This window comes from Aethalodelphis obliquidens, unplaced genomic scaffold, assembly GCF_003676395.1.
Source record: "Aethalodelphis obliquidens isolate GAN/ISIS:26980383/991018 unplaced genomic scaffold, ASM367639v1 scaffold143, whole genome shotgun sequence".
Taxonomy (NCBI): Eukaryota; Metazoa; Chordata; class Mammalia; order Artiodactyla; family Delphinidae; genus Aethalodelphis; species Aethalodelphis obliquidens.
In genome coordinates, this window is record NW_020838087.1 from 246,463 (window position 1) to 271,683 (window position 25,221).

Below are 25,221 nucleotides of genomic sequence, written 5' to 3' on the forward strand. Positions count from 1 at the left end.
TCTGTTTTCCCAAACTGATGTAAGATGCCAAGCCAATAAATAAAAGTTTGAGGATGTATTAGTTTGCTGGGGCTGCCATAACAAAATATCACAAACTGGGTGGCTTAAACAGAAATTTATTTTCTCACAGGTATGTAGGCTAGAGGTCCAAGATCAAGGTGTCAGCAGGTTTTGTTTCTCCGGAGGCCTTTCCCCTTAGATTTCAGATGGTCACCTTCTTGCTGTGTCCTCGTGTGGTCTTTCCTCTGTGTGCATGCATGTCTGATGTCTCCCTGTGTGTTCAAATTTCCACTTCTTATAAAGACACCAGTCTAATGGCCTCATTTTAACTTGATCACCTCTTCAAATGCCCTGTCTCCAAATATAATCACATTCTGAGGTATAAGAGGTTAAGATATTAACATATGAATTTGGGGAAAGGGGAACAATTTAGCCCATAACAGAGGGTTATCATGATAAAGAGAAAGTTAAAATGAACCCCTATCATATGTACAGGAAGTCCACCACAGAACGGGTTTCCAAGTTGTTTAGTTCATTGTGAGGTGAAATGTACAGAATGGTAAAATTTCACAACTCTGCTTTGGAAAGGAAACCTGGGGAGTTTGACGTCCATCTGTTTTCACCTTATTATAATATACCCTTGTGTGAACTCATGGGTGATGACTCGATGGATGTCTGTCAAATATGTCCAGATAATACTAAAAACTCAAAATATATGAATAGCCTATTTTACCACAGTATCTACCCATCTGGAACTTGCTTTACTGTTTCTGTGACCACTGCCTTTACTGTAAGTTGTATGGTAGACTGAATAATGCCCCTCCCCTCCAGATGTCAATATCTTGATCCCTGGAACTTGTCAGTATGTTACCTTACGTGCTAATGTAAATAAGTTAAGGATTTTGAAATGGGAAGATTATCCCGGGTTATGAAGATGGGCAAATGTAAGTACAGGATCCTTAAAAGAGGGAAGTAAGGTCAAAGACAGAAGGAAGAGATGGGACAATGGAATCAAAGTTTGGAATGATGCAAGGAAAGGACCATGAACCAAGGACTGTAGGCAGACTCTAGAGGCTCAAAAAAGACAAGGAAATGGATTCACCCTTCATAGCCTCCAGAAGGAATCAGCCTTGCCAATATCTTCACTATATCCCAGGGAGACTAATTTTGGACTTTTGACCTCCAGAACACTAAAATAATAAATTCATGTTGTCTTAAGCAACCATATTTGTAGTAATTTGTCACAGGACCAATAGGAAACTAAGAAAAGTGGTCTCTGATTTTAAGCAGTAGAGAGAGATACTAGAACTCTTCTTTAGGGAATTACCTAGGTGAATTGTTGAGAATATTAATATTAAGCACATCGCAAAGTCCCTATCCACTCTGCCCTAACCCTACTGCTGTATGTCCTAAATCATAAGGCTGTAAAACAACAGCTGATAAGACCTTTCTGGAGTTTAAGAGGATTATTTAGAATTTAGGAAATAGCACCAAGGCCTATTTTCAAGCTTAAAGATCTCAAGCTTGTTTACTGCTCTGTGAGGAAAGGTGAACTCATAAGTATTATTTTGTGATAACAGTGGCAGATAAAAATAAAGTAGGTGGAAAAACTCAGCATACGGTCTACAAGTGTATGATTACTAACTAGTATGTTCCCTAATGCCTATTGAATCCTTTGAGGAGTAGCAACAGCCCTTCTTTTCCTAAGTCCTGACTAGCCTCTCCTATTCCCGCAAAAAGCTATTTGTAATTTTTTAAAAGGTACAGAAAACCATACATGATATTATCAAAGTTTTTAAAGAGATGCTATAACTGCTAGCATCCTTTGAATAGCAAACTATAATAGCATTTCCCAAACATTCAATTTATGGTATTTTTCCCTGCAAGGATTAATGATGATTAATTATTTCCAACTAACATATAAATATGGTGGTTCTGGATCTCTGATACACAGAGTTTACGAAAGTGATGAGGTTAAAAAGTCTCCACATTGTGTTTACTACCAGAATCTAAGATTCATTTGCATCTTTGACAATGCAGCTTGCTAAATAAAAGAGCCTCATAATCAAAATGAACAGACTAGACCAGAAACCATAAAACTCCTAGAGGAAAACACAGGCCGAACAATCTTTGCCATAAATCGTAGCAGTATTTTTTGGATCTGTCTCCTAAAGGAAAGGAAATAAAAGCAAAAATAAACAAATGGGACATAATTAAACTTAAAAGCTTTTGCACAGCAAAGGAAACCATTCACAAAATGAAAAGAAAACCTACTAAATGGGAGAAAATATTTGTAAATGATATGACCAATAAGGGGTTAATAGCCAACATATATTATAAACAGTTCATACAGCTCAACATCAAAAAAACAACCCAGACTTCCCTGGTGGTCCAGTGGTTAAGACTCCATGCTTCCACTTCAGGGGGCACAGGATCGATCCCTGGTACCCCTGGTTGGAGAAGTTCCACATGCTGCGTGGTGTGGCAAAAAAAAAAAAAAATGTTAAAAAATTTTTGAAACATTAAAAAAATATTTTTAAACTTTAAATTTTTTTTAAAATTTTAAAAAAATTAAAAAAAACAAACAACCTGATTAAAAAATGGGCAGAAGACCTAAATAGACATTTTCCCAAAGAGGAAATGCAGATGGCCAACGGACACATGTAAAGATGCTCAACATTGCTAATCATCAGGGAAATGCAAATCAAAACCACAATGAGATATCACCTCACACCTGTCAGAATGGCTATCATTAAAAAGAACACAAATAGGGGCTTCTCTGGTGGCACAGTGGTTGAGAGTCCGCCTGCTGATGCAGGGGACACGGGTTCGTGCCCCGGTCCGGGAAGATCCCACATGCTGCGGAGCGGCTGGGCCCATGAGCCATGGCCGCTAAGCCTGTGCGTCCGGAGCCTGTGCTCCGCAACGGGAGAGGCCACAACAGTGAGAGGCCCGTGTACCGCAAAAAAAACCAACAAAAGAAAACCACCAACAAAAAAAAAGAACACAAATAACAAATGTCGGTGAGGATATGGAGAAGAGGGAGCCCTCGTACACTGTTGGTGGGAATGTATTGTAAATTGGCATAGCCACTATGGAAAACAGCATGGAGGTTCCTCAAAAAACTAAAAATAGAACTACCATATGACCCAGCAATTCCATACCTGGGTATATATCTGAAAAAAACAAAAACACTAATTCAAAAAGATACATGCACCCTAATGTTCACAGTAGCATTGTTTACAATAGCCAAGACATGGAAACAACCCAAGTGCCCATCAATAGATGAATGGACAAAGAAGATGTGATACACAAACACACACACACACACACACACACACACACACACACACACACACACACACACAATGGAATACTACACAGCCATAAAAAAGAATGAAAATTTGCCATTTGCAGCAACATGGACAGACCCAGAGAGTACTATGGTAAGTGAAATAAGTCAGAGAAAGACAAATACTGTGTGATCTCTCTTATATGTGGAATCTAAAAAATAAATTAGTGAATATAACAAAAAAGAAGTAGACTCACAGATATAAAGAACAAACTAGTGGTTACCAGTAGGGAGAGGAAAGAGGGGAGGGGCAATATAGGGGTAAGGGATTAAGAGGTACAAACTATTACATATAAAATAAGCTACAAGGATATACTGTACAGCAAGAGAATATAGCCAATATTTTATAATAACTATAAATGGAGTATAATCTTTAAAAATTGTGAATCACTATAGTGTACATGTGTAACATATAATATTGTACATCAACTATACTTCAATAAAAAAAATGAACAGAGACCATGTGGCTCTTGCTAAAAATCCACAAATGCAATCAATATCAAAATTCCAAAGACCTTTTTAGCAGAATTGGAAAAACAGATTCTCAAATTCACATGGAATTGTAAGGGGCCTCAAATAGTCAAAACAACCTTGAAAAAGAACAACTTTGGAAGACTCACAATTCTTAATTTCAAAACATACTACAAAGCTACAGTAATCAAAACAGAGTGGTACTGGCATAAGAATACATATATAGATAAATGGAATATATTTGAGAGTCCAGGCATAAACTCCTACACCTATGGACAACTGACTTTTGTTTTTGTTTTTGTGGTACACGGGCCTCTCACTGTTGTGGCCTTTCCCATTGCAGAGCACAGGCTCCAGATGCGCAGGCTCAGTGGCCATGACTCACAGGCCCAGCCGCTCCTTGGCATGTGGGATCTTCCCAGACCAGGGCACAAACCCATGTCCCCTGCATCAGCAGGCGGACTCTCAACCACTGTGCCACCAGGGAAGCCCGGACAACTGACTTTTGACAATGGTACCAAGACCATTAAATAAGAAAATAAATGTCTTTTCAATAATTGCTGCTGGGACAACTAGAAAGCCACATGCAAAAGAATGATGTTGGACCCCTACCTCATACCATATATAAAAAATAACTCTAGGGAATTCCCTGGTAGTCCAGTGGTTAGGACTCTGAGCTTTCACTGCTGATGGGTTCAATCCCTGGTTAGGGAACTAAGATCCCACCACAAGCCGTGTAGCATGAGCCAAAAAAAAAAAAAAGATGACAAAGAAAAAAAGTTGTTCTCAAACTTGTATTTTTTAAGAAGGACATTATGTTACCTACATGGCCCTGTGACTAGGGGACTTATGACTAAGATAATATCTACCAAGAAATGTTCAGTAGCATGAAAGAACACTCAAAAAACCATAATACTGAGACTTATGGGTTTCAGTCTGACATGTAAAGAGCTTAGAAGTCATCATTCCCTTTGTCACTGTAAGAAAAAAACTGAACAAACTGAAAATCAGTATCTTTTAGATCCACCAGAGAATTGAGGTCACAGGACAAGCCAATGCCCCCCAAACTAAAAAGAGAAGTGGATACTGAGAACCATAGGTTACTGAGGGCAGAAACTCACTGCTCTCAGTGGGCTCTCATGAAGTTTAAATGTTTCTATTAATACTGGAGTCAGTACTGGAACACTTATACAGTAATTGATGAATTGCTGGAGACTCTGTGTGATCTAGTTTTAGAATTAAAAAATCCAGTGGGTCCCCTGAGAGGGGTCTCCATACTTTCATGAGTTTTACCATCAAGAGCCCTGCCAGGTTCTCAAGGTGAAGAGTGGAGAAATATATCCTTGTTCCTCTAGTAGTTGGAGGGAAAAAGTAACCATCTGAAATATACCCAGAGCATTCTGTTCTCCTTAATAAATGCCTGCTTCCCCCAAGGGAAATTATTTTACCAGAGCCTAACTGAATTGAGTTTTACCAGAGCCTAACTGACCTAGGGGAATGAAACACCGAATTCCAGCCCCTGTTAGCATTCAATGTGAGGGAAGGGAAATACTTATCTCCAGTCCCCTCTAGCCTTCCTGTACCACCTAATGGGGAGCACAGAGCTGAGAAGCACGTATAAAGGTAGCAGCACAGGGGTACAGGTTCACTATAGGACTAAGACCTAATCATAAGACTATAGAAAAATTCCCCTTGTCCTCACACTTTATTACCACAGCAATTAGGCTCCTGTATACTAACAAGGTATTACAGCTGAAACAACTATAAGTCTCAGACCCTATAGAGGAAGGATTCTCTAAGGAAGCCAAAGACAACAGAGCGGGAAAAAGCAAGGACACTAGAGTAAATTTTAGTCTCTGACACCTACAACTACAGAAAACATTAAACACAGTCTAACAACTCCTAGACAGATAAACATAAAACCTTACACTAAAGGCCTATTTCAGTTCTGTTGCCCAATATATTCTGTCCGGCTTTCAACAAAAATTTACAAGGCATGCTAAAAGGAAAAAACAGTCTGAAGAGAGAAAGCAAGCATCAGAATCAGACTTAGATATGGCACGAATTTTGGAACAATCAGACCAGTATGCTAAAGGCTCTAACAGAAAAAGTGGACAACATGCAAAAGCAGACAGGTAATGTAAGCAGAGAGATGAAAACCCTAAGAGAGAATCAAAATGAAATGCTAGACATTAAAAACACTCTAACAGAAATGAAGAATGCATGTGAAGAATACCTTCATCGGTAGATGAGACATGGCCAAGGAAAGAATCAGTGAGCTTGGAGATATGCCAATAGAAATTACGCAAACTAAAAAACAAATAGAAACAAGAATGAAAAACAAAGAACAGAATATTTAAGAACTGTGGGACATTACAAAAGTTGTGCTTTCTGTGTGTAATTGTAAGCTTTTAGCAGTTTCTCTTCTATCTCTGGGCCTCAATGGGGGGCAGAAACTGCTTTGAATTCCTGAAGAGGCCTGTATGGCAAAATAAATATATCAAAAATAACTTTTACCATTAAAAAAAAAAGTTGTAACATATAAATAATGGGATAACAAAAGGAGATGAAAGAGAGAAATAAACAGAATGCCTATTTGAAATAATAATGGCTGAAAATTTTTTAAAATTAATGATATATGCAAATTACAGAAAGGAGCTCAGAGAACACCCTACAGAATAAATATCAAAAAAATCTACACTTAGGCATATCATATTCAAGCTTTAGAAAATCAGACAAAAGAAAATCTTCAAAGAAGCCAAAGGAAAAAATGCCTTACTTATAGGAGAATAAGGAAAAAATTACATTGGACTTCTCTTCAGAAACTATACAAGCAAAAAAAGAGTGGAGTAAAATTAAATTTAGAGTGTTGAAGAAAAAAACACACTGACCTGGAATGTTGTATCAAGTAAAATACTCCTTCAAAAGTGAAGAAGAGATAAAGATTTTCTCAGGTAAATAAAAATTGAGAGAATTTATTCACAGTAGACTTGCCTTGTAAAAAGTGTTAAATTCTTCATAAAGAAGGAAAATTATATAGGTGTGAAACCAAGATCTAACTATGTGAAGAAAGGAAGACAATTTGAGAATGAATAGATGAACTTAAAAGATATTTAATTTTTCTTATTCCTGATGATCAAATAACAGTTTGTTCAAAATAACAATAGAAACAATATATTCAGTGATTACTGTATATAATTGAAATGAATGGTAACAATATTGTAATGGTTGGGAGAGAGGAACTGGGAGTATATTGTAATAAAGTATGAGAACTACGCAAGCAGTATAGTATTATTTGAAACTGGACTTAGACTAGTCACCAATGTAAATGACAAACTCTAGAGCAACCACTAAGAAAATTTTAAAACACATACATAATTAATATGCTAAGAGAAGAGAGTAAACAGAATAAAAGATGCTCAATTAAAACGAGAAGGCAGAAAAAGAGTGGAAGACAAAAGATGAAACAAAAACATGGCAATGAACAGAAAATAGTTACAAATGTGATAAATATTAATGCAATATAATCACTTTTGATACGAATGGTATGAATACACCAATTAAAGGGGAGAGACTGTCAGGATGGATTAAAAAATGATTTCTGACAGGAGACCTTCAAGATGGTAGAAGAGTAAGACAAGGAGATCACCTTCCTCCCCACAAATACATCAGACATACATCTACATGTGTAACAACTCCTACAGAACACCTGAACACTGGCAGAAGACCTCAGACTTCACCGAAGGCAAGAAACACCCCACGTACCCAGGTAGGCCAAGAGAAAAAAGAAAAAACAGAGACAAAAGAATAGGGATGGGACCTGCACCACTGGGAGGGAGCTGTGAAGGAGGAAAGGTTTCCACACACTAGGAAGCCCCTTCACTGGCAGAGACGGGGGTGGTGGTGGGGAGGAAGCTTCAGAGCTAGGGAGGACAGCTCAGCAACAGGGGTGCAGAGGGCAAAGTGGAGAGATTCCTGCACAGAGGATCGGTGCTGACCAGCACTCACCAGCCCAAGAGGCTTGTCTGCTCACCTGCCAGGGTGGGTGGGCAATGGGAGCTGAGGATCAGACTTCAGAGGTCAGATCCCAGGGAGCGGACTGGGGTTGGATGCATAAACACAGCCTGGAGGGGGCTAGTGCACCACAGCTAGCCGGGAGGGAGTCTGGGAAAAAGTCTGGACCTGCCTGAAAGGCAAGAAACCATTGTTTTGGGTTGCATGAGGAGAGGGGATTCAGAGCACCACCTAAATGAGCTCCAGAGACAGGTGCAAGCTGCGGCTACCAGTATAGACACCAGAGAATGGCATGAGACGCTAAGGCTGCTGCTGCAGCCACCAAGAAGCCTGTGTGAAAGCACAGGTCACTATCCACACCTCCCCTCCTGGGAGCCTGTGCAGCCTGCCACTGCCAGGGTCCTGTGATCTAGGGACAGCCTCCCCGGGAGAACACACAGCACACCTCAGGCTGTTGCAATGTCACGCCGGCCTCTGACGCCACAGGCTCACCCTGACCTCCATACACCTCCCTCCCCCAGGCCTGAGTGAGCCAGAGCCCCCAAATCAGCTGCTACTTTAACCCCGTCCTGTCTGAGTGAAGAAGAGACACCCTCAGGCGACCTACATGCAGAAGCGGGGCCAAATCCAAAGCTGAATCACAGGAGCTGTGTGAACAAAGAAGAGAAAGGGAACTCTCTCCCAGCAGCCTCAGGAGAGGTGTAGTAAAGCTCCACAATCAACTTGATGTACCCTGCATCTCTGGAATACCTGAATAGACAACAAATCATCCCAAAATTGAGGCAGTGGAGTTTGGGAGCAACTGTAGACTTGGGGTTTGCTTTCTTCTTCTAATTTGTTTCTGGTTTTATGTTTATCTTAGTTTCGTATTTAGAGTTTATTATCATTGGTAGATTTGTTTACTGATTTGGTTGCTCTCTTCCTTTTTTTTAATATGTAGATAAGTTTATATTTTTCCTTTTTCTGAGTGTGTATGTGTCTGCTTCTTTGTGTGATTTTGTCTGTATATCTTTGCTTTTACCATTTGTCCCAGGGTTCTGTCTGTCCTTTTGTTCTTTTTTTTAAATTACTTTTTACTTTTTCTTTACTTTTAAAAACTTTTCTATTTTTAATTTTAATAACTTTTATTTTATTTTATTTTTCTCTTACTTTCCTTCTTTTTTCTCCCTTTTCTTCGGAGCCATGTGCCTGACAGGGTCTTGGTGCTCTGGCCAGGTGTCAGGTCTGTGCCTCTGAGGTGGGAGAGCCGAGTTCAGGACATTGGTCCACCAGAGACCTCCTGGGCCACGTAATACCAAGTGGCGAAAGCTCTCCCAGAGATCTCCAACTCAACGCCAAGACCCAGCTCCACTCAATGACCAGCAAGCTACAGTGCTGGACACCCGATGCAAAACAACTAGCAAAACAGGAACACAACCCCAAACATTAGCAGAGAGGCTGCCTAAAATCATAAGGTCACAGACACCCCAAAACACAACACGGGACATGGTCCTGCCACCAGAAAGACAAGATCCAGCCTCATCCACCAGAACATAGGCACCAGTCCCCTCCACCAGGAAGCCTATACAACGCACTGAACCAGCCATAGCCACTGGGGACAGACACCAAAAACAACAAGAACTACGAACCTGCACCCTGCAAAAAGGAGACCCCAAACAGAGTAAGTTAAGCAAAATGAGAAGACAGAGAAACACAGCAGATGAAGGAGCAAGGTAAAAACCCACCAGACCTAACAAATGAAGAGGAAATAGGCAGGCTACCTGAAAAAGAATACAGAGCGATGATAGTAAAGAAGATGCAAAATCTTGGAAACAGAATGGAGAAAATACAAGAAACCTTTAACAAGGACCTAGAAGAACTAAAGAGCAAACAAACAGTGATGAACAACACAATAAATAAATTAAAAATTCTCTAGAAGGAATCAATAGCAGAATAACTGAGGCAGAAGAACGGATAAGTGACCTGGAAGATAAAATAGGGGACATAACTACTGGAGAGCAGAAAAAGAAAAAAGAATGAAAACAATTGAGGACAGCCTTAGAGACTTCTGGGACAACATTAAACACAACAACATTTGAATTATAGGGGTCCCAGAAGAAGAAGAGAAAAAGAAAGGGACTGAGGAAATTTTTGAAGAGATTATAGTTGATAAATTCCCTAATATGGGAAAGGAAATACTTAATCAAGTCCAGGAAGTGCAGAGAGTCCCATACAGGATAAATCCAAGGAGAAACACGCCAAGACACATATTAATCAAACTATCAAAAATTAAATACAAAGAACAAATATTAAAAGCAGCAAGGGAAAAACAACAAATAACATACAAGGAAATCCCCATAAGGTTAACAGTTGATCTTACAGTAGAAACTCTGCAAGCCAGATGGGAGTGGCAGGACATATTTAAAGTGATGAAAGGGAAAAACCTACAACCAGGATTACTCTACCCAGCAAGGATCTCATTCAGATTTGATGGAGAATTTAAAACCTATACAGACAAGCGAAAGCTAAGAGAATTCAGCACCACCAAACTAGCTATACAACAAATGCTAAAGGAACTTCTCTAGGCAGGAAACACAGAGAAGGAAAAGACCTACAATAACAAACCCAAAATAATTAAGAATATGGTAATAAGAACATACGTATCGATAATCACCTTAAATGTAAATGGATTAAATGTTCCAACCAAAAGACACAGCTGGCTGAATGGACACAAAAACAAGATCTGTATATATGCTGTCTACAAGAGACCCACTTCAGACCTAGGGACACACACAGACTGAAAGTGGGGGGATGGAAAAAGATATTCCATGCAAATGGAAATTAAAAGAAAGCTGGAGTAGCAATTCTCATATCAGACAAAATAGACTTTAAAATGAAGACTATTACAAGAGACAAAGAAGGACACTACATAATGATCAAGGATCATTCCTAGAAGAAAATATAACAATTGTAAATATTTATGCACCCAACATAGGAGCACCTCAATACATAAGGCAAATGTTAACAGCCATAAAAGGGGAAATCAACAGTAACACAATCATAATAGGGGACTTTAACACCCCACTTTCAGCAACGGACAGATCATCCAAAATGAAAATAAATAAAGAAACACAAGATATAAATGATACATTTAACAAGGTGGACTTAATTGATATTTATAGGACATTCCATCCAAAAACAACAGAATACACTTTCTTCTCAAGGGCTCATGGAACATTCTCCACGATAGATCATATCTTGGGTCACAAATCAGGCCTTGGGAAATTTAAGAAAATTGAAATCGTATCAAGTGTCTTTCACGACCACAACGCTATGAGACTAGATATCAATTACAGGAAAAAGTCTGTAAAAAATATAAACACATGGGGGCTAAAGAATACACTACTTAATAACCAACAGATCACTGAAGATATCAAAGAGGAAACCAAAAAATACCTAGATACAGGGGTGGAGCTTCAAGATGGCGGAAGAGTAAGACGTGGAGATCAACTTTCTCCCCACAAATACATCAGAAATATATCTAAAGTGGAACAACTCTTACAGGACACCTACTGAATGCTGGCAGAAGACCTCAGACCTCCCAAAAGGAAAGAAACTCCCCAGATACCTGGGTAGGGCAAAAGGAAAAAGAAAAAACAGAGACAAAAGAATAGGGACAGGACCTGCACCTCTGAGAGGGAGTTGTGAAGGAGGAAACGTTTCCACACAGTAGGAAGCCCCTTCGCAGGTGGAGACTGCGTGTGGCAAGGGGGGAAGCTTTGGTGGCATGGAGGAGAGCGCAGCAACAGGGGTTCAGAGGACAAAGCGGAGAGATCCCCGCACAGAGGATCACTGCCGACCAGCACTCACCATCCCGAGAGGTTTGTCTGCTCACCTGCCGGGATGGGTGGGGGCTGGGAGCTGAGGCTCAGGCTTCGGTAGGTTGCCAGGGAGAGGACTGGGATTGGCTGCATGAACACAACCTGAAGAGGGCTAGTGCACCACAGCTAGACGGGAGGGAGTCCATGTAAAGGTCTGGCAGTGTAGAAGAGGAAAGAGACTTTTTCTTGCCTCTTTGTTTCCTGGTGCGCGAGGAGAGGGGATTAAGAGCACCACTTAAAGAAGCTCCATAGATGGGCGTGAGCCCCGGCTATCAGCACAGACCCCAGAGACAGGCATGAGACGCTAAGGCTGCTGCTGCAGCCACCAAGAAGCCTGTGTGTAAGCACAGGTCACTATCCACACCTCCCGTCCCAGGAGCCTGTACAGCCTGCCACTGGCTGGGTCCCGTGATCCAGGGACAGCTTCCCCGGGAGAACACACAGTGCGCCTCAGGCTGGGGCAACGTCTCGCTGGCCTCTGCCGCAGGCTCGCCCTGAACTCTGTACCCCTCCCTCCCCCCCGGCCTGAGTGAGCCACAGCCGCCGAATCAGCTGCTACTTTAACCCCGTCCTATCTGAGTGAAGAACAGAGGCCCTCAGGTGAGCTACATGCAGAGGCAGGGCCAAATACAAAGCTGAACCCCAGGAGCTGTGCGAACAAATAGAAAGGGAAATTTCCCCCAGCAGCCTCAGGAGCAGTGGATTAAATCTTCACAATCAACTTGATGTACAATGCATCTGTGTAATACCTGAATAGACAACAAATCATCCCAAATTGAGGAGGTGGACTTTGGGAGCAACGATATATATATATATATATATATATATATATATATTTCCCTGTTTCTCTTTTTGTGAGTGTGTATGTGTATGCTCCTGTGTGTGATTTTGTCTGTATAGCTTTGCTTTTACCATTTTTCCTAGGATTCTGTCTGTCCTTTCTTTTTCTTTTTCTAGTATAGATTTTAGCAGTTGTTGTCATTGGTGGAATTGTTTTTTGGTTTGGTTGTTCTCTTCTTTCTGTCTTTTTTTTTATTACTTTAAAAAAAATTTAATAATTATTTTTTATTATAATAACTATTTTATTTTACTTTATTTATTTTATCATATTCGTTGTTTCCTTCTTTTTTCCTCCCTTTTATTCTGAGATGTGTGGATGACAGGCTCTTGGTGCTCCGGCCAGGTGTCCGGCCTGTGCCTCTGAGGGGGGATAGCCGAGTTCAGGACATTGGTACACCTGAGACCTCCCAGCTCCATGTAATATCAAATGGCGAAAATCTCCCAGAGATATCCATCTCAACGCCAAGACCCAATTCCACTCAACGAACAGCAAGCTATAGTGCTGGACACCCGAAGCAAAACAACTAGCGAGACAGGAACACAATGATATTCATTAGCAGAGAGGCTGCCTAAAATCATAATAAGGCCACAGACACCCCAAAACACACCACCGGACGTGGACTTGCCCACCAGAAAGACAAGACCCAGCCTCATCCACCAGAACACAGGCACTAGTCCCCTCCACCAGGAAGCCTACACAACCCAATGAACCAACCTTAGCCACTGGGGACAGACACCAAAAACAATGGGAACTATGAACCTGCAGCCTACGAAAAGGAGACACGAAACAGAGTAAGTTAAGCAAAATGAGAAGACAGAGAAACACACAGCAGATGAAGGAGCAAGGCAAAACCCCACAAGACCTAACAAATGAAGAGGAAATAGGCAGGCTACCTGAAAAAGAATTCAGAGTAATGATAGTAAAGGTGATCCCATATCTTGGAAAAAGAATGCAGAAAATACAAGAAACCTTTAACAAGGTCCTAGAAGAATGAAAGAGCAAACAAACAATGATGAACAACACAATAAATGAAACTAAAATTCTCTAGAAGGAATCAATAGCAGAAGAGGCAGAAGAACAAATAAGTGACCTGGAAGATAAAATAGAGGAAATAACTACTGCAGAGCAGAATAAAGAAAAAAGAATGAAGAGAATTGAGGACAGACTTAGAGACCTCTGGGACAACATTAAACACACCAACATTCGAATTATAGGGGTCCCAGAAGAAGAAGAGAAAAAGAAAGGGACTGAGAAAATATTTGAAGAGATTATAGTTGATAAATTCCCTAATATGGGAAAGGAAATAGTTAATCAAGTCCAGGAAGCAGAGTCCCATACAGGATAAATCCAAGCAGAAACACGCCAAGACACATATTAATCAAACTATCAAAAATTAAATACACAGAAAAAATATTAAAAGCAGCAAGGGAAAAACAACAAATAACACACAAGGGAATCCCCATAAGGTTAACAGCCGATGTTCCAGGAGAATCTCTGCAAGCCAGAAGGGAGTGGCAGGACATATTTAAAGAGATGAAGGAGAAAAACCTACAACCAAGATTACTCTGCCCAGCAAGCATCTCATTCAGATTTGACGGAGAAATTAAAACCTTTATAGACAAGCAAAAGAAAAGCGAATTCAGCAACAACAAACCAGCTTTACAACACATGCTAAAGGAACTTCTCTAGGCACAAATCACAAGAGAAGGAAAACACCTGCAATAACAACCGAAAAAAATGGTAATAAGAACATACATATCGATAATTACCTTAAATGTAAATGAATTAAATGATCCAACGAAAAGACATAGACTGGCTGAATTGATACAAAAACAAGACCCGTATATATGCTGTCTACAAGAGACCCACCTCAGACCTAAGGACACATACAGACTGAAAGTGAGGGAATGGAAACAGATATTCCAGGCAAATGGAAACCAAAAGAAAGCTGGAGTAGCAATTCTCATATAAGATGTAAGACTTTCAAACAAAGCCTATTACAACAGACAAAGAAGGACACTACATAATGATCAAGGGATCAATCCAAGAAGAATATAAAACAATTGTAAATATTTATGCACCCAACATAGGAGCTCCTCAGTACATAAGGCAAATACTAACAGCCATAAAAGGGGCAATCGACAGTAACACAATCATAGTAGGGGACTTTAACACCCCACTTTCACCAAGAGACAGATTGTCCAAAATGAAAATACATAAGGAAACACAAGCTTTAAATGATACATTAAACAAGATGGTCTTAATTGATATTTCTAGGACATTCCATCCAAAAACAGCAGAATACACATTCTTCTCAGGTGCTCATGGAATATTCTCAAGACTTGTAAAATTTAAGAAAACTGAAATCGCATCAAGTATCTTTTCCGACCACAACATATGAGACTAAATATCAATTACAGAAAAAAATCTGTAAAAAATACAATCATATGGAGGCTAAAGAATATACTACTTGATAACCAAGAGATCACTGAAGAAATTAAAGAGGAGATCAATATATACCTAGAAACAAATGACAATGAATACATGACGACTCAAAACCTATGGGATGCTGCATAAGTAGTTCTAAGAGGGAAGTTTATAGCAATACAATCCTACTTTAAGAAACAAGAAACATCTCAAGAAAACAACCAAACCTTACACCAAAAGACATTAGAGAAAAAAGAACAAAAAAGCCCCAAAGTTAGCAGAAGGAAAGAAATCATAAAAATCACATCAGAAATAAAGGAAATGATAGCAAAGATCAATAAAACTAAAAGATGGTTCTTTGAGAAGATAAAATTGATAAACCATTAGCCAGACTCATCGAGGAAAAAAGGGAGAAGACTCAAATCAATAGAATTAGAAATGAAAAAGGAGAAGTAACAACTGACACTGAAGAAATATAAAGGATCATGAGAGATTACTACAAGAAACACTATGCCAATAAAATGGACAACCTGGAAGAAATGGTCAAATTCTTAGAAATGCACAGCCTTCCGAAACTGAACCAGGAAGAAATAGAAAATATGAACAGCCCAATCACAAGCACTGAAATTGAAACTGTGATTAAAAATCTTCCAACAAACAAAAACCCAGGACCAGATGGCTTCACAGGCAAATTCTATCAAACATTTAGAGAAGAGCTAACACCTATCTTTCTCAAACTCTTCCAAAATATAGGAGAAGGAGGAACACTCCCATACACATTCTAAGAGGCCACAATCACCCTGATACCAAAACCAGACAAAGATGTCACAAAGAAAGAAAATTACAGGCTAATATCACTGATGAACATAGATACAAAAATCCTCAACAAAATACTAGCTAACAGAATGTAACAGCATATTAAAAGGATCATACACCATGATCAAGTGGGGTTTATCCCAGGAATGCAAGGATTCTTCAATATATGCAAATCAATCAATGTGATAAACCATATTAACAAATTGAAGGTGAAAAACCATATGATCATCTCAATAGATGCAGAGAAGCTTTTGACAAAATTCAACACCCATTTATGAAAAAAACCCTGCAGAAAGTAGGCATAGAGGGAACTTTCCTCAACATAATAAAGGCCATATATGACAAATCCACAGCCAACATCGTCCTCAATGGTGAAAAACTGAAAGCATTTCCACTAAGATCAGGAACAAGATAAGGTTGCCCACTCTCACCACTATTATTCAATATATGTTTGAAAGTTTTAGCCACAGAAATCAGAGAAGAAAAAAAATAAAAGGAATCCAAACAAGAAAAGGAGAAGTACAGCTGTCACTGTTTGCAAATGACATGATACTATATAGAGAATCCTAAAGATGCTACTAGAAAACTACTAGAGCCAATCAATGAATTTGGTAAAGCAGCAGGATACAAAATTAATGCAAAGAAATCTCTTGCATTCCTATACACTAATGATGAAACATCTGAAAGAGAAATTAAGGAGACACTCCCATTTACCATTGCAACAAAAAGAGTAAAATACCTAGGAATAAACCTACCTAAGGAGACAAAAGACCTGTATGCAGAAAACTATAAGACACAGATGAAAGAAATTAAAGATGATACAAACAGCAGGAGAGATATACCATGTTCTTGGATTGGAAGAATGAACATTATGAAAATGACTATACTACCCAGAGCAATCTACAGATTCAATGCAGCCCTATCAAACTACCACTGGCATTTTTCACAGAACTAGAACAGAAAATTTCACAATTTGTATGGAAACACTAAAGACCCTGAATAGCCAAAGAAATCTTGAGAAAGAACAGCGGAGCTGGAGGAATCAGTTTCCCTGACTTCAGACTATACTACAAAGCTATAGTAATCAAGACAGTATAGTACTGGCACAAAAACAGAAATATAGATCAATGGAACAGGATAGAAAGCCCAGAGATAAACCCACGCACATATGGTCACCTTATTTTTGATAAAGGAGGCAAGAATATACAGTGGAGAAAAGACAGCCTCTTCAATAAGTGGTGCTGGGAAAATGGACAGCTACACATAAAAGAATAAAATTAGAACACTCACTAACACCATACACAAAAATAAACTCAAAATGGATTAAAGACCTAAATGTAAGGCCAGACACTATTAAACTCTTAAAGGAAAACATAGGCAGAACACTCTATGACATAAATCACAGCAAGATTCTTTATGATTCACCTCCTAGAGAAATGGAAATAAAAACAAAAATAAACAAATGGGACCTAATGAAACTTAAGAGCTTTTGCACAGCAAAGGAAACCATAAACAAGATGAAAAGACTACCCTCAGAATGGGAAAAAATATTTGCAAATGAAGCAACTGACAAAGGATTAATCTCCAAAACTGACAAGAAGCTCATGCTGCTCAATATCAGAAAAAAAAAAACAACCCAATCCCAAAATGGGCAGAAGACCTATATAGACATTTCTCCAAAGAAGATATACAGATTGCCAACAAACACATGAAAGGATGCTCAACATCATTAATCATCAGAGAAATGCAAATAAAAACTACAGTGAGATATCATCTCACACCAGTCGGAATGGCCATCTTCAAAAACTCTACAAACAATAAACGCTGGAGAGGGTGTGGAGAAAAGGGAAACTTCTTGCACTGTTGCTGGGAATGTAAATTGATACAGCCACTATGGAGAACAGTATGTATGTTCCTTATAAAACTACAAATAGAACTACCATACGACCTAGCAATCCCACTACTGGGCATATACCCTGAGAAAACCATAATTCAAAAAGAGTCATGTACCACAATGTTCATTGCAGCTCTATTTACAATAGCCAGGCCATGGAAGCAACCTAAGTGTCCATCAACAGATGAATGGATAAAGAAGATGTGGCAGATATATATAATGGAATATTACTCAGCCATAAAAAGAAACGAAATTGAGTTATTTGTAGTGAGGTGGATGGACCTAGAGTCTGTCATACAGAGTAAAATAAGTCAGAAAGAGAAAAACAAATACCATATGCTAACACATACATATGGAATCTAAAAAAAAAATGGTCATGAAGAACCTAGGGGCAAGACGGGAATAAAGACACAGACCTCCTAGAGAATGGACTTGAGGATACGGGGAGGAGTAAGGGTAAGCTAGGACAAAGTGAGAGAGTGGCATGGACATACACTACCAAACGTAAAATAGATAGCTAGTGGGAAGCAGCCGCATAGCACAGGGAGATCAGCTCAGTGCTTTGTGACCACCTAGTTGGGTGGGATAGGGAGGGTGGGAGGGAGGGAGACACAAGAGAGAAGAGATTTGGGGACATATGTATATGTATAACTGATTCACTTTGTTATAAAGCAGAAACTAACACACCATTGTAAAGCAATTATACTCCAATAAAGATGTTAAAAAATAAAGAAGTGAAGGAAGCAATAGCAAAGATCAATAAAACTAAAAGCTGGTTCTTTTAGAAGATAAACAAAATTGATAAACCATTAGCCAGACTCATCAGGAAAAAAAGGGAGATGACTGAAATCAATAGAATTAGAAATGAAAAAGGAGAAGTAACAACTGACACTGCAGAAATACAAAGGATCATGAGAGATTACTCCAAGCAACTATATGCCAATAAAATGGACAACCTGGAAGAAATGGACACATTCTTAGAAAAGCACATCCTTCTTACACTGAACCAGGAAGGAATAGAAAATATAAACACACCAATCAGAAGCACTGAAACTGTGACTAAAAATCTTCCAACAAACAAAAGCCCAGGACCAGATGGCTTCACAGGCTAATTCTATCAAACATTTAGAGAAGTGCTAACATCTATCCTTCTCAAACTCTTGCAAAATATAGCAGAGGGAGGAACACTCCCAAACTCATTCTATGAGGCCACCATCACCCTGATACCAAAACCAGACAAGATGTCAAAAAGAAAGAAAACTATAGACCAATATCACTGATGAACTTAGATGCAAAAATCCTGAACAAAATACCAGCAAACAGAATCCAGCAGCACATTAAAACGATCATACACCATGATCAAGTAGGGTTTATCCCAGGAATGCAAGGATTCTTCAATATATGCAAATAAATCAATGTGATACACCATATTAACAAACTGAAGGATAAAATCCATATGATAATAGATGCAGAAAAAGCTTTTGACAAAATTCCACACCCATTTTTTATAAAAACCCTCCAGAAATAGGCGTGGAGGGAACTTACCTCAACGTAATCAAGGCCATATATGACAAAAGCACAGCCAACATCGTTCTCAATAGTGAAAAACTGAAAACATCTTTTCGTGGTGTCCTTGTCTGACTTTGGTATAAGGGTAATGCAAGCCTTGAGTTTGAGAATGTTTCATCCTCTTCCATTTGGGGGAAGAGTTTGAGAAGGACTTGCATTAATTCTTTTTTAAATGTTTGGTAGAATTCACCCGAGAAACTACATGGTCCTGGGCTTTTCTTTATGAGATTTTTGTTTACTGATTCAACCTCCTTACTTTGGTGATGTCATGTTTCCTTTGTTGGTGTCAAATTTCCTTGATTTTTCTTGTTCCTTGAAGTCTTGCATTGCACTCTTTGCACTTAAAGTAGTAGTCAACTCCTTCAGTCTTTACTAACTTAAGGAGAGAAATACATTCCTTCAGTCCTGCTAGGGTTTCTAAGGCTTTCACAGACCTTTTATGGATATGACTGCTTCTCACTTCTTACTCCTGCTTGTGGCAGAATTCATAAATTTGTATACTTCTTTCAATCCTCCAGTGCACCAGACTGGGTGTTGACAGCCTCCCTTTTGCTTTCCCAAGGGCAAAGCTAAAGCTAAAGAGGCCAAATTTGTGGCCTCTCCATGGCTCTCACATTCAGGTTAGCCTTCTGTGCATGCTCACAAGCCATCTACCAGAGCTTGCTCTTGCTGCCTTTGAGAACACAGAGTGGGCCACAGGGTGGAGGTTTGTGGGGGTGAGGCAATCAGGGTTCTGGGGGTGCCAGTGGGACAGTTGTAGGGATCCACATGTGAGATGTCCCAAGTGGCTTGTGGGCTGGCTTCTTGATAGAGTCTGTGAAGCAGTTAGTAGGATCTATGTCCCATTAGTGCCCTCCAAGAGTCCTATATGTCACTCTCTCAGCCTCTTCCCACTCCCAGTCATGCAGCTGATGACTCGGTACTCTGAAAGGGATGAGAGAGAAATGGGCCTCTTGGCCGTGTCCCACACAGCTGGGAAAGCCAGGCACTCCTTAACACACTTTCACTCCTCCCCCCATCCCTGCAGGAGAATTCACTGGCCAAGAAAGTGTCTCTTGGAACTGAGGGGTATTGCTTGGGGGAGGGGTGGTGCAGGTAAAGTCAAAATGTTACTCCTTCCCTCTCCAACGCATCCAAATTCAAATATATATATTATATATTTGTTTGTTTCCTCCAACAGCATGCTGGACCTTCTCTGCTGGAAACCTAGAATTCCATAAAGGCTTTCTTGTCCATGGGTGATTGTCTCATCCGTAGGTGATTGACAGTGTTCTTCAGGGGCTCCCAGACCATGGCTGAGAGGGACTGGGACCAGCACATGGGCCACTGCAGGGTCCGCAGCCAGGACTGAGATCTGTATGTGTATTACCTGAGGCACGAGTGGGTGAGACTCCTTCCGGGTCCTGTGGCATATGGTGTTGGATCCCACAGCTTTCACAAAGGCACTTTTATTTGTAGATGGATGCTAAATTGTTATTGTTGAACGGGGCATATGTTCGAGGAATGTCGTATTTGGCCATGTTGCTAACATCACTTCTGGCAATGAGTCCTTAAACACCAAAAGCATGATCTATGAAAGAAAAACCTCTTAAGTAGGACTTTATTAAAATTAAAAACCTCTGCTCCCTGAAAAATATATTTTTAAGATAATGAAAAACCGAGCCAGAGACTGGGAATAAATCTCTGCAAAATACATATATAATAAAGGACTGATATCCAAAATATACAAGGAATTCTTAAAACTAAACAACAGGAAAACAAATACCCATTTTAAAAAATGGGCAAAAAGTCTGATTAGACACCCATTTCACCTTAATGGCTCTAAAGTGGATTTTAGGAACTGAGGACAGAGACCAAATATTATAACAAAAGATGCTCCAATTGCCTTATCACTCAGGAAATTCCAAGGGTTTTGGGAGCTGTGAGCCAGGCACCGTGAATGGAGACCAAATATATACGAGAAATATATTTTGATCATCTTTTTTTTTTTTTTTTTGCGGTACCTGGGCCTCTCACTGTTGTGGCCTCTCACTGTTGCAGCCTCTCCCGTTGCGGAGCACAGGCTCCGGACGCGCAGGCTCAGCGGCCATGGCTCACGGGCCCAGCCGCTCCGCGGCATGTGGGATCCTCCCGGACCGAGGCATGAAACTGTGTCCCCTGCATCGGCAGGCGGACTCTCAACAACTGCGCCACCAGGGAAGCCCTATTTTGATCATCTTAATGACAAAATATATTTCTTATAAATCACAATATTGCAGTCCACCTCTTGGCCTTTGAACACAGATCCCTTATAGCAAAACAATAAAAAATGTCAAAAGATATGGCACATTACTAGAATCTCATTCAATCACTAATAACTATTGAGTTCATTATGAAATCTTATGAAAATGTCTCCCAGGGCAAGGCCACTCAGGTCTGCAGGCTTCTATTCAATCTTGTCAGTTTCCAAAAGCAGGAGTGATCCCAGCAATATATGGCTTCACCCTTTCAGTGATCTAGTATAATTTAGCCGAGAGGCAATATCATCTTTTGCTCTGGGCCTCTTTTGAGATGTTGATGTAATACTGGATTTCTCTCATTACATAACCCATTTATTCATTTTCTAACCCACAGCTACTATTTTTCATTCTCTCCACTTACACCCAAACTTTTCCATCTTTGGAAAGGACATTAGGTTCAGTCACTGTACTGGTCTAGATGGCAGGCAGCAATACTAGTCTAGCAAGTCCCACCCCCTCAGCTCACTTCTAGTCAGATAAGGTAAGGTAACACAGGTGCAGAAGTTACACAGGTGAGCTATGTTTATCACCAGGCAATATAGCTGCATTCACTGTTAATCCTAATTTTCCCAGATTGGGTGAAGGCATATCCTGCCCCAACAGGCCCTTAGGAATTCTGACATAAAAGTAAATAGTTTCTTGCTTAGGAATCATCCCTGTTTCATGCCCTTGTAGTTGCAGCCCTGGTCCTGTGACCATTGTATCAAGTGGTGGGGAAAAGAAAAAGTTGAGGTGATACAGAGAAGACAGAATACCAACATTTTCCCCACCCCCTCTTCCCCTGATCCACCAGAAAAACAGAAATCTATCCTGTGGGGATACTCTTTTAGCCCCACTCATGTTCAGCTTGAGTGTGAGCACATACTCGTGAAGGCATGTAAGCCAGTCCTTCATGCCTTTATTCCCCACCACCCACCATTTTAGACAGCCAATATTTTAACTGCCCATTCCAATTCTCTATCAAACTATGACTCTAAGGAGGTTATTTTTCTGACCACTGCTGGACATCATGTGATGTAGAGTGTGTTTGTTCCTTGGTCTAAAGAAATGATTCTCAACCATCCAAATTTGTGCAATATCTTTTGTTATAGTACTTTTGAGCATTTGCATCTACCACTGGGTAGGCAAAGCCCAGTGCAGAGTCAATGTCTGTTCCTATATTCCTGTCAGGACTCATTTGTAGCCTCCCTGGACTACAAGCATTAGTCTGACTTGTCAGCTCTAATCAGGGCCTCCCCAAAATCCCCAAGGAATCTGCCACATAGCCATCTGCAGTCTGTCTCTTTTGCTGGCATACGGAACAGTTCTTACTGGCATTGCCTCAGAGGATGCAAGAGAAATATGTCTAGATTCGGTCCATCTTTGCACTGCTGCAACTAACTCCCCCAAGTCCACTCATTTCATGGACCCAGGTGGCCACATCAAGGAAGCATATCAAAATGTCCACTTAGTGGTTCCAATCACCTTCTGAACCTTGGAAGGGGGTTCTTCTGATGGGCATCAACATGTCCTACTTTAATGTACCCCTTAAATTCCCAGTGATTTCCATGAGGCTGTGCCCTATTAAGGCCATCCCTTTAACAGTCCAGTTTTCCATTGCCTAACTACCTGACCATATGGCCAGGCCATGGGCTACTGTCCATGTGTAGGTAAAAACCCAAACATAAGGGCTTTTGCCATTGCTCAATTCTTCCACCACTGCTAGGAAAACAGCATGCAATTCAGCACACCAGGATGATCTGTTTTTACCTTCTTCAATCAGAGTGGTGACTTTCCAAACATTTCCAAGATATTGTCTGTTCACCATGGAACTGCCATCCACAAGCCAAGCAGCTCTTTGTTGGTCAGTTAAGGGCTCTTTATAGGGCACTGTCCAAGTTACAACAGAATCCAGTAGCTCCTCACACAGTTCCAGAGTCAGTCCTTGGTGAAAAGAGGCTCGCTGCTCTCAAGAGTATCTCCCCCTTGCATCTCCCAGGCAGCATGTTCCTTTATAAACCATTTCCATTTTATTATGGAACTCTTCTGGGCACTGCCATCCCCATAATCCTAGATATTATGGCTATTTCAAGTTTCAAGATCACTTTATGTCCTTCAGTCACAGTCTTAGGGGTAGCTTCAATTAATCACTGATTGCAAGGTAGTAAATGCCCCTCAAATGGAAATTCTCTAGTCCAAAGTGCCAGTAGTTGTTGAGGTGCTCACAGCTCTTGCCATATGCCCCAGTCTATTCTATGCCTCACATAGGGCTATCACACAGCCTACCAGCACCTCAGCCTCTACTCCACGCTGTTTTGGCTCGGGGAATCTTACTGGTTCCCATTTAGCATGTCCAATTAAAACTGCTTGAAGGGTAGATTTACATGCCTTCTATTTATAATACTAGGTATGGGAAACATTCACCAGTCAGTTATAATGTCCATCCCCACAATACAATCAGGTAAAAAAAGAAAAAAAAAAAGATGCAACCACTTCACATAAAACCTGTTTAAATATGCCAATTCTCCTACAAACTTTTACCTTAATTTCATCAACCCTTACATTCCTAACGGTAGCCTCCACTAGGACTTCATCAATAGGTTTTGGTTTTACAATACTAGGTAAGGGAGGTGTTCCCCAGCCAGACATGGTTTCCATTCCCAGAAAACATTCAGGTAACATTCCAACTTTCATAATTTAATTAACCGTTACACTTTTATGTTCTCTCAGTTGAACTGTAGCCCGAGTCAAGGTTTCACCAATGGATTTTGGTACCACAGTTCATAGGATTCCTGTATCAAGGAGTCCTGGAAACTTTTCTTCACCCCGACTATTTTACCCAAGCTTGTGCAAAAGGTTTTGGATCCTTAGGAAGGGGTAGAGCCAAAGGACTCTATAAGTCATATAAAGTCTTATGTATAAGACTTATATAAAGTCTTATATATCTTAAATCTTATATAAATATAAGATTTGTCAATCTTATATTAATTGTCTTACCCCTTGCCCTAAGTGATTGGTCAGATCTCTCATTGTAATTTCTGCTTTCTGGCTTTCAAAATTTCTCCAAATTGTGGTAAACAGAGCTGACTTCTTTGGGGCCCTTTAATGTTGGGGGCCAGCAAGTCCTTTGGTACTGCTGTATTAAAATTTCTGTTTTAAGCCCACCATGATCTGTTTTATTCACTCTGCTTCTTAATTATCATCTAAAGATTTCCACCCTGCTGGGATGAGTCCCATGACTCTCCTTTTTCTTTCTTCTTTGTTCCACTCCTATCAACATTTGCTTTATTCACCTTATTCCTTAACAACTGTTTAAAATTTCCTACCCTGCTAAAACTATTCTCTTGATTCTCTCCTCTGCTGTCTCCATTCTCTTGTTAATAACCTAATATTTTTATTAGCATCTATTAAGACCATGAGGGGAAGCTGAGACAGCAAATTCCATAAGGCTTCTTGAACAATCCCTCGGTTTTGCAGCAGTAAGGTTACAATGGGGTATCCATGTAAAAGAAGCCCTTTAACCACAGCATCTACCATGACCTGGATAACAAGTATATTCATTGGGTGAATATCCTGGTCATCATAAAGCCAGCCCCACATGGCTTGCATACAAAGCACATCAGCTGCTTCATCTGGGGTGTTCCGCTTGGCATTCATAGAGGAAGATGGACAGCCCCCTTCTCAGGTAAACAGACCTTACAGTGGTCTTTATACCATCC

General features: G+C 40.1%; 1 protein-coding gene across 5 annotated transcripts in view; it reads right to left on the reverse strand.

The window, feature by feature from the left end:
* Positions 1 to 2,329: 2,329 nt before the first annotated feature.
* ARMCX5 (armadillo repeat containing X-linked 5) overlaps positions 2,330 to 25,221 on the reverse strand; it is a 35,771-nt gene continuing 12,879 nt past the window's right edge. For 4 of the 5 annotated variants that reach the window (XM_027099813.1, XM_027099816.1, XM_027099817.1 and 1 more), the window contains one exon: positions 2,330 to 2,472. In XM_027099813.1, coding sequence (XP_026955614.1) covers positions 2,335 to 2,472 — 138 coding nt within the window. In that variant the 3' untranslated portion in view covers positions 2,330 to 2,334. Of the gene's footprint in view, positions 2,473 to 20,410; positions 20,815 to 25,221 lie in introns of those variants that run through there. The other variant, XM_027099818.1, reaches the window with a different exon arrangement.